The sequence below is a fragment of the Pan troglodytes genome, chromosome 8, assembly GCF_028858775.2.
Source record: "Pan troglodytes isolate AG18354 chromosome 8, NHGRI_mPanTro3-v2.0_pri, whole genome shotgun sequence".
NCBI lineage: Eukaryota > Metazoa > Chordata > Mammalia > Primates > Hominidae > Pan > Pan troglodytes.
In genome coordinates, this window is record NC_072406.2 from 101,988,381 (window position 1) to 101,998,765 (window position 10,385).

The following is a 10,385-nucleotide window of genomic DNA, read 5'->3' on the forward strand; positions in this document are numbered from 1 at the left end:
AAGTCCTTGCCCATGCCTATGTCCTGAATGGTAATGCCCAGGTTTTCTTCTAGGGTTTTTATGGTTTTAGGTCTAACGTTTAAGTCTTTAATCCATCTTGAATTAATTTTCGTATAAGGTGTAAGGAAGGGATCCAGTTTCAGCTTTCTACATATGGCTAGCCAGTTTTCCCAGCACCATTTATTAAATAGGGAATCCTTTCCCCATTGCTTTTCTCAGGTTTCTCAAAGATCAGATAGTTGTAGATATGCGGCGTTATTTCACAAGCATTCTTATACACCAATAACAGACAAACAGAGAGCCAAATCATGAGTGAACTCCCATTCACAATTGCTTCAAAGAGAATAAAATACCTAGGAATCCAACTTACAAGGGACTTGAAGGACCTCTTCAAGAAGAACTACAAACCACTGCTCAATGAAATAAAAGAGGATACAAACAAATGGAAGAACATTCCATGCTCATGTGTAGGAAGAATCAATATCGTGAAAATGGCCATACTGCCCAAGCTAATTTATAGATTCAATGCCATCCCCATCAAGCTACCAATGACTTTCTTCACAGAATTGGAAAAAACTACTTTAAAGTTCATATGGAACCAAAAAAGAACCCACATCGCCAAGTCAATCCTAAGCCAAAAGAACAAAGCTGGAGGCATCACGCTACCTGACTTTCAAACTATACTACAAGGCTACAGTAACTAAAACAGCATGGTACTGGTACCAAAACAGAGATATAGATCAATGGAACAGAACACAGCCCTCAGAAATAACGTCTGTTAAGTATTTTATTTCTCCTTCACTTATGAAGCTTAGTTTGGCTGGATATGAAATTCTGGGTTGAAAATTCTTTTCTTTAAGAATGTTGAATATTGGCCCCCACTCTCTTCTGGCTTGTAGAGTTTCTGCCGAGAGATCCGCTGTTAGTCTGATGGGCTTCCCTTTGTGGGTAACCCGACCTTTCTCTTTGGCTCCCCTTAACATTTTTTCCTTCATTTCGACTTTGCTGAATCTGACAATTATGTGTCTTGGAGTTGCTCTTCTCGAGGAGTATCTTTGTGGCGTTCTCTGTATTTCCTGAATCTGAATGTTGGCCTGCCTTGCTAGATTGGGGAAGTTCTCCTGGATAATATCCTGCAGAATGTTTTCCAACTTGGTTCCATTCTCCCCGTCACTTTCAGGTACACCAATCAGACATAGATTTGGTCTTTTCACATAGTCCCATATTTCTCAGAGGCTTTGTTTGTTTCTTTTTATTCTTTTTTCTCTAAACTTCCCTTCTTGCTTCATTTCATTCATTTCATCTAAAAAGCAGAGCGCCTCTCCTCCTCCAAAGGAATGCAGTTCCTCACCAGCAACGGAACAAAGCTGGACGGAGAATGACTTTGACGAGTTGAGAGAAGAAGGCTTCAGACGATCAAACTACTCCGAGCTACAGGAGGAAATTCAAACCAAAGGCAAAGAAGTTGAAAACTTTGAAAAAAATTTAGACGAATGTATAACTAGAAAAACCAATACAGAGAAGTGCTTAAAGGATCTGATGGAGCTGAAAGCCAAGGCTCAAGAACTACGTGAAGAGTGCAGAAGCCTCAGGAGCCGATGCAGTCAACTGGGAGAAAGGGTATCAGTAATACTTATTTTTAAAGTAACTTGTTTTAAGCTTAAAACTAATTACAAACTCTTTAGCAAAATAATTTTTCTTCAACTTTCTTTTACTTCTTTGAAGAGTAGTATATTTTCAAGCTGGTGCAAGAGCAGAAATAGTATTAACTATACTCCTGAGGCTCTCTGTCAGGTAATAATTTTGCTGAGTGAATATTATTTAGCATAGTTTTTCTGCTACACATGTAACACCTTTAGAGATTGTTTTATGGAGTCTTACTAGTTAACTTTTGTTTTATATTTATTTAATTTTTAAAAATAACATTAAAACACTGAGTTTCATCATCTAGTTGGCTTTTTCTTGATCCATTTTTTTTTCAACGAAGAAGGAAACACCGAGTGTAGTTCTCAAGAAGGTTAAAATATAAATATTTTATTAATTTTACTATTGGCATATATCCCTCATGTATATTTCAGAAAAGATTTACAGATTGTTGTAGATACATCATGTAGAAACTTTAAATTTTCTAACTGATTTTACTCGATCTTCACTGCTATAATAAACTAAGTACATGGGCCCCCATGAAAATCATTTATGCAATCCTATTTTCTTTTTTTCTTCCACATACTCTTTTTTTTTTTTTAATTACTAAGTTCTGTGGTATGTGTGCAGAATGTGCAGTTTTGTTACATAGGTATACACATGCTATGGTGGTTTGCTGCACCCATCAATCTGTCACCTACATTAGGTATTTCTCCTAATGCTATCCCTCCCCTAGCCCCCCACCCCCCGACAGGCTATATTCTAATCCAGTGAAGACTCCAAAGAGCTCCTTACTGACCACTATGTGTGGAGGTAGCCTCATGGTCTCTTTTCACTTGCATCCTATGATTACCGTCTGTCTTTTCCCTGTCATGGTGTCTGCTTCTTATGACCCTTATAACTTCTGCTTTGTAATTTGGATTCTGAGGTTCAGTCATGATGTTTTCTCTGCTTCTCTTCTTGCCCCCCTTTTCCCGAACTTTTATCTTTGGTACAACTAGGATTTGCAGCAGTTCAAGTCAGTGAGTATATCTGTAAAGGGCTTTGTCCTATGTGAGGTTATTTGGGGAAAAGAAGAGTAAGATGCCATACCCATGTTGTAGAGAAGAAAGATAATATTTTAAAAGTTTTAACATTTTACCTTTGGTTATTTGAAGTTTTGTTTTTATTTTATTTTTGATATTGTCAAATGTCAATGAGAGAACTTAGACATAGATGCTTGTATTATTTGGGAGTTAGGCAATAGGTAGGTATATTGCTATGCTGTATTTTAAAGCTCAGTTTCAAATAAAAGATATTCCTTCCATGTTTTTCATTTAGCTTATGTAATTTCATTACTTGTGATATGTTTGAAAAATTCACACCTTCAGTCAGGGTTTCTCAACTCCAGCACAGTTGACATTTTGGGCTGTATACCTCTTTGTTTTAAGGGCTATCTATCCTGTGCATTGTAGGGATGTTTAACAGCATTCCTGACCTCTACCCACTCGTGGCCAATAATATCCCCTTCTCCCTGGCAAAGACAACCAAAAATATCTTCAGACATTGCCATTGTCCTCTGAGTTCAAAATTGCCCTCGGTTAAGAGTCACTGTTTTAAGTGATAATGTAGCTTTTTACATATTTTCTTTTTTGAGTCTAGAGAAATAAAATATTGTCAAGAAATTAACTGGTGCTAAAATTCATTATTTTTAGGACTTGGTGAAATGTGAAAATAAGAAGAATGCTACACCCAGAACTAATGTGAAATTTCCTATTTCAGATGATAGAAATTCTTCTGTCAAAAAGGAACAAAAGGTGTGTCTTTTAATTTGTCCAAAATTGTAGCAATTATCCAGAAATCCAGTTGTGTTCAGTTGTAACTCATTTATCTTCTCTTTCCTATACATCTGATTCAGTTGAAATGTAACCTTTAGCATTTGGCCAGTAGCATCTACTTTATGTGTTTACTTCTGACTTTAACACTCGGCCTGTCAAACTCTTTTTGCCATTGTCTGACCCTTTTATCCCTGTCCTTATATACTTAAAGTTTCCTACCTGAGAATTCATAACCTGTCTCTGGCCTCTTTAATTCAGCTGTGGCCGTAACTATTTCCTTCTAACACTTCTCATCAACAATAACAAAAAATGTTTTGTTTATTAGGTTGCCATACGTCCATCATCTAAGAAAACATATTCTTTACGGAGTCAGGCATCCATAATTGGTGTAAACCTGGCCACTAAGAAAAAAGAAGGAACACTACAGAAATTTGGAGACTTCTTACAACATTCTCCCTCAATTCTTCAATCAAAAGGTTTGCAGAAAATTAATTAAATGACCTTTTTTGTTAGATGTTGGGTATATTTTAATACCTAATTGATATATAAACTCAACAGCTGTTCAGGGAATATTATACTTCAAATAGGCATTGTCCTATACTAGATACTGTGGGAAGAAACATGTAAAAGGATGATAGATCTAGGTGTTCGCTATGTAGTAGAAGAGAAAGGCTTATATTTAAGTAACTGATCCAGAGCAGGCTACTTAATATAGTAATAGGGGTATAAGCAAAGGTATGATAGTATTGGAGGGAAAAGAGCTACTCTGATTAGGGGGCTTTGGGAAGGTTTTTATGGGAGAGATGGGATTTATCCTGTGTATTGAAATGTGGGCAGGATTACACTCTCTAGGGTGTCCAAGGGTGAGAATACAGTCATGGGTTCTTAGTTTCTGTTTTTGGTTGGGGCAGGAAATCCCCTTCCTCATCCCTGTTTTCTGCTTATCACTAGAGACAGAAACTAAAAACCATGGCTTCAGGCCGCTAAAAGCCTAAAACAAAACAAAACAAAACAGAACAAAAACAACAACAAAATAAGGTGGGTTGGACAAGTTTGCCAGTATTAGTATTATGGTATATATCCTCCTAGTGTTTTTTTTTCTGTGCATATGTAAACATTATCTGTTTATGTACAATATGTCAAAAACACATTATTTTCATAAATACCTATTGAGTTTAGCTGCAGAAACAGTATGCTTAGTGCTTTTTTTCTTGATAATATAATGTGGTCATATTGATACTTGTGTATATGTTAAGATATATACACATGTGTGCACATATGCAGAAGGAATGGTTTTAACACAGGTGGAGTATCAGAAAAATGTAGGAAATGTTCATGCAATTACAGGCAGCAATACACATCTGGCATGTAGAATGTGGAAGGACTATCTTAGGGGTGAGATGGAGTAGTGGGTTTTTGTGAGGTTACCTGAATGACAGCAATAGGATGAATTAGAGACCAGAGTGAGGGGTATAGGGAAGGAAAGGAACTAGAAGCAGGGGGCAGTTAAATTGAATCAAATATGTTGTGTGAAAATACTTTTTGTCAAAAGCTTACCACAGACGTTTCCAAACTTTGTTGGTTCACAGTGCCCTTAATGTCTCAGTAATTAATTTCCATTTTGCCTCTGCACCCAAAGAACCACTAGTAGTCTCATGCATTAGAACTTAAGACCAAACAACCACTGAAAATTCAGCTTCTGAAAATCCAGATTGCAAAAATAATGTCATAATGAAAAGAAATGTAATTCAGTATCGTTTTGAAACTGAACTACCTTGGGCTATTGAGCATCACTATTTTCCCTGAAGATTGAAAATATCCTGAGGTGCTTCTGTAAGTTTGCTGCAGCATGCCTTAGTACACAGTTTGGGAACTTGTGACCTATCAGACCCATTTGTATATTTACATACATTTAAAAAAATATGTACATTTAAAAAATGTGTTTGTATAAACAGAAAATATCTGGAGGGACAAACAGCAAACTGTTAAATATCTAAATTTGGAGAGGAGGGACATCTTTCTTTAGAGTCCTTTAGGCTTACTGACTACCACTTTTATATTAAAAAGAAATATATTTTCAAGGAGAGGTAGGTACCTATAATAAGTACGTAATCAGATAAGGGTAATGATTTTCTTACTTCATTGACTTGGTTCCTTAACAGCTTCCCTACCAATGCACTTGACATACATTTTTTTTTCCTTTTTTCTTTTTGTTTTTACTTATTTCTAGAAATATAAGATATCCCTATTTTGAACTGTAACTGTAATACATATTTGTTGTTTTGGGTCACTTGGAAATATAGAGAGAAAAGAAAAAATGGAGATTAGTTTTTAAAATTCTGCTGCTCTGATAACCACTGTTAATCCATCACTTAGTATCACTGGTCTCCCAGCTTGCCCCTCTTGTCATCTCCCATCCATTCATATATGACAGAATGTTCTTTTCAAAGTGCAGATTGAATTATATTACTCCTCTGTTCCTTTAATGATTTCTCATTCTTCTGAATGACCTGATTTCTGACTCTCTCCAATCTATCTCATTATTCTACGGTTTGATAACTAGCCAGCTTCAATCCTGCTAACTTCTGACAGTTCCTAGAATTTGCCAGCTCCTTTCTTACCTTCATATCATTGATTTCTTTTGCTTTTTCCTGTGCTTTCTTTTATCTGGAACACACCCTGGCTTTTGTCTTAGCTGGCCCCTTACCCTTGAGCCCTCATAGCTGATGGAACGTTATTAGGGAGACACCTTCCTTCATCACCCTGTCACTACCCCTCATCCCCAGCATCACTTAATCTTTATTATTCAATCCTATTTTTTGTCTTAGCACTTTTTAAACTGTAATTCTTTGCTTTCTTATTATCTTTTACACTAGAATATAATCTGCACAGGACAAAATGTCTGTCTAGTTCATACTGTCAGCTCTTAGTATAGTGGCTAGCACATAGTAGTGATGAGTTTGGCTCTAGGCCAACATATGTATGATTTTTAAACATTTCTATTTTTTTTAGGCTGTACCATAGGCAATTACAAAGACTTACCTGACAAGCTTCCCTTCCTACACCAGACTTGATGCATAGCCAATGCATTATAATCTCTTAAGGGAGTTATAGTCAAGGATCCAGCATCCCCCAAGCTAGTCATGCTCTTACTCATATTTGCATATTTAGCCTGAGTGCCTCCATTCAGAGCCTCTTTATTGAGGCCTTTGGTGGAGGCCTTCTTATGGAGGGGAACAGGAGGGGGAACCTTGAAGACGCTTTTCTCCACTGTAACTCGGTACTTTTCCACGTATAGCTCCCTCCAACCTCCAGCCCTGAGGTCTATAAAACTGCGAGAGCCTTTTGTTTGGGGCTGCCTGGGTGGTAAAATGACCACCACTTCTATGCTGATCTGTATTATTCTGTGGTGGACTATAGAAGAGGGTGGGTAGGAGCTGGTGCTTTCTCAGGTTTAGCCTCTTGCATATACTATTGAAATAAGTGGTTAAAAAGCTGGGTTGTTACTTTCATTTTGGCTTGTTGTCTTAACTGGCTTCTCCGATACCTGGACTTTCAGCTCTCTCAAGCCCAGCTCAGCCCTTAACAAGTAGTCTTCTCAATTTAGTCTAATGCCTTAAATGTTTTTTCTATTTAAAAAAAAAATATTTGATATCACATGTGTGTGAATTTCTATCCAGGAATTTTCCCACATGGAAATATGTTTTCTATTAAAAAAAAGTACTATGTACTATGTACATAGTAAGGAATTTAAAAATTCCTATTCTACTTCCCTAAAAGCAATCAGCTGTTAACAGTTTGGTTTCTCTCCGTTTGTGTGTGGACTTGAAGTAAAGGGTTTACAAAGTATTTTCATGCAGCATTCATTGTGCATAACTTTATGCATGAGCATTGAACTAGATCATCTACCACCTTATTTTTAATGCTGCATGATCCACTATGTATATATCCTGCTCTTTTGCTTAACATAGCATAAACATTTTCCAAGTCATTAAAGATGCCTGAGATTTTTTACTACATTGAACATTAATCAAATGATACTTTATTTGCTTTTTTTTTTGCTGTCGATCATTATTTCATGTTCTCTTGACATTTACTTTTTTTCTTTGTGATTTGTCTATTCATGCCCTTTCACCATATATATATTGCAGTGTTTTTAGTTTGTGTATGTTCATTCTTTATTAAGGATTTCAAACCATCTTTATTAAGGATTTCAAATCACCTTTGCAATTAGAAAATTATTTCAGGAACTAATTAACATTTTTATTTTATAGCAAAGAAGATAATTGAAACAATGAGCTCTTCAAAGCTCTCAAATGTAGAAGCAAGTAAAGAAAATGTTTCTCAACCAAAACGAGCCAAACGGAAATTATACACAAGTGAAATTTCATCTCCTATTGATATATCAGGCCAAGTGGTAAGCTAGTATTTCTGTTTTCATCAATGTAGAACTGTTCATGTTCTTTTTAATTTTTTACAGTGGTTTGAATTTCGATTCTTTAGATCTCTGAAAACACATGCTATAAAGGTCATGCTTTTAGTCTCACATGTGTTAAGTTTATACTAATTAAATATAAATACTGTATTAAATGTATATAAGCGTCATGCATTTGCATTTGAAAATGCATCAGAGGAATTTATTTCCAATAATAGAATTGTCACCATTTAGTAACTTATTTGCCTCCACAATCTTTTTTTCTTTTTCTTTCTCTTTTTTAAATCACGGGAGTTGTACAAATCTGGGCCCAAGTGTTCCTGGTAAAAATATAAAACTGACATTCAGCCATTTCCTCCCACCTTTCCCCTAAGCCTTTGAGGATCTATTAGGAAGAGACTGTAGTTATCACCCTGACTCTATGATTCATTCTCCTGATTCAGAACAGTATGTGCTGTCACAGGGTAAGCTCAAATTTTCTGTCATGCTTGCATTTGCTTAGTGGATGAAAGTGAAGGTAAAAAAATTATTAAAAGAAATTAAAAAAATTAAAAAGAAGTGGCCAAGAAAAATCAGGAGAAACCTTTTTTGCCACAAGAGCTTTCAGATATGAGATTGATACTTGAATGCAAGATGTAAAGAGTTAGGGTAAATTAGGGCATGGTGTTGTAAGTACCATTCTGTCAGTCATTTTTGAGCATCTGTTTGATTAGTACCTGATTTCTTCCCTTGGCTGAAAATTGTTTTCTTAGTTACTATATAATGTGCTTTCTACTTTCTAAGTTATACATTTGTTGCCACGAAAGATCATTTCTTAAAAATTATTTGAGGCACTTGTCTCCAAATATTTTAGTAATTATTTTAAGTTATATCTGCCTTGAATTCAATATGGAGTCTAGGTTATTTTACTTCTAGAATTTGATAGTGTTGAATCTTTTACAAAGTCTGTTTTTTAAATAAATTTTTATAGAAGATGGCATATCTGTAGTCTAAGTAAAAAAATTCTCCAATGTATCATTTCAGTTACTAAGCACATGAACATGTCTTACTCATTATAAACAAGCTTTTATTTTTATTTTCACTTACAAGCTTTGAAAAACTATGAAATTTTTAATTTCAGATTTTAATGGACCAGAAAATGAAGGAGAGTGATCACCAGATTATCAAACGACGACTTCGAACAAAAACAGCCAAATAAATCACTTATGGAAATGTTTAATATAAATTTTATAGTCATATTCATTGGAACTTGCATCCTGTATTGTAAATATAAATGTATATATTATGCATTAAATCACTCTGCATATAGATTGCTGTTTTATACATAGTATAATTTTAATTCAATAAATGAGTCAAAATTTGTATATTTTTATAAGGCTTTTTTATAATAGCTTCTTTCAAACTGTATTTCCCTATTATCTCAGACATTGGATCAGTGAAGATCCTAGGAAAGAGGCTGTTATTCTCATTTATTTTGCTATACAGGATGTAATAGGTCAGGTATTTGGTTTACTTATATTTAACAATGTCTTATGAATTTTTTTTTACTTTATCTGTTATACAACTGATTTTACATATCTGTTTGGATTATAGCTAGGATTTGGAGAATAAGTGTGTACAGATCACAAAACATGTATATACATTATTTAGAAAAGATCTCAAGTCTTTAATTAGAATGTCTCACTTATTTTGTAAACATTTTGTGGGTACATAGTACATGTATATATTTACGGGGTATGTGAGATGTTTTGACACAGGCATGCAATGTGAAATATGTGTATCATGGAGAATGAGGTATCCATCCCCTCAAGCATTTTTCCTTTGAATTACAAATAATCCAGTTACATTCTTTAGATCATTTAAAAATATACAAGTAAGTTATTATTGATTATAGTCACTCTATTGTGCTATCAGATAGTAAATCATTCTTTTTATCTTAGTACCCATTAACCATCCCCACCTCCCCCTGCAACCGTCAGTACCCTTACCAGCCACTGGTAACCATTCTTCTACTCTGTATGCCCATGAGGTCAATTGATTTTATTTTTAGATCCCATAAATAAATGAGAACATGCAGTCTTTGTCTTTCTGTGCCTGGCTTATTAACATAGTAATATCCAGTTCCATCCATGTTGTTGCAAATGACAGGATTTCATTCTTTTTTTATAGCTGAATGTTTATGTCCCACATTTTTTTATCTAGTCATCTGTTGATGGACACTTAACTTGCTTCCAAATCTTAGCTATGGTAAACAGTGCTGTAACAAACATAGGTGTGCAGATATCTTTCTATTTCCTTTCTTTTGGGTACATACCCAGCAGTGGGATTGCTGGACCATATGGTAGTTTTTTGAGGAAGCTCCAAACTGTTTTTCATAGTGTTTGTACTAATTTACATTCCTACCAACAGTGTACAAGTGTTCCCTTTTCTCTATATCCTCATCAGCATTTGTTATTGCCTATCTTTTGGATATAAGCCATTTTAACTGG

The 10,385-nt window shown here is 35.1% G+C and overlaps 1 protein-coding gene across 7 annotated transcripts in view; it reads left to right on the plus strand.

Moving 5' to 3' along the window:
• Positions 1-9,972, plus strand: part of KIF20B (kinesin family member 20B) — a 73,714-nt gene extending 63,742 nt beyond the window's left edge. For 2 of the 7 annotated variants that reach the window (XM_054659772.2, XM_063780870.1), the window contains exons 30-34: positions 1,312-1,620; positions 3,339-3,440; positions 3,787-3,937; positions 7,736-7,878; positions 9,017-9,972. In XM_054659772.2, coding sequence (XP_054515747.2) covers positions 1,312-1,620; positions 3,339-3,440; positions 3,787-3,937; positions 7,736-7,878; positions 9,017-9,094 — 783 coding nt within the window. In that variant the 3' untranslated portion in view covers positions 9,095-9,972. Of the gene's footprint in view, positions 1-219; positions 392-1,311; positions 1,621-3,338; positions 3,441-3,786; positions 3,938-7,735; positions 7,879-9,016 lie in introns of those variants that run through there. The other 5 variants (XM_063780869.1, XM_063780871.1, XM_016918834.4 and 2 more) reach the window with 3 other exon arrangements.
• The last annotated feature ends 413 nt before the right edge of the window (positions 9,973-10,385 follow it).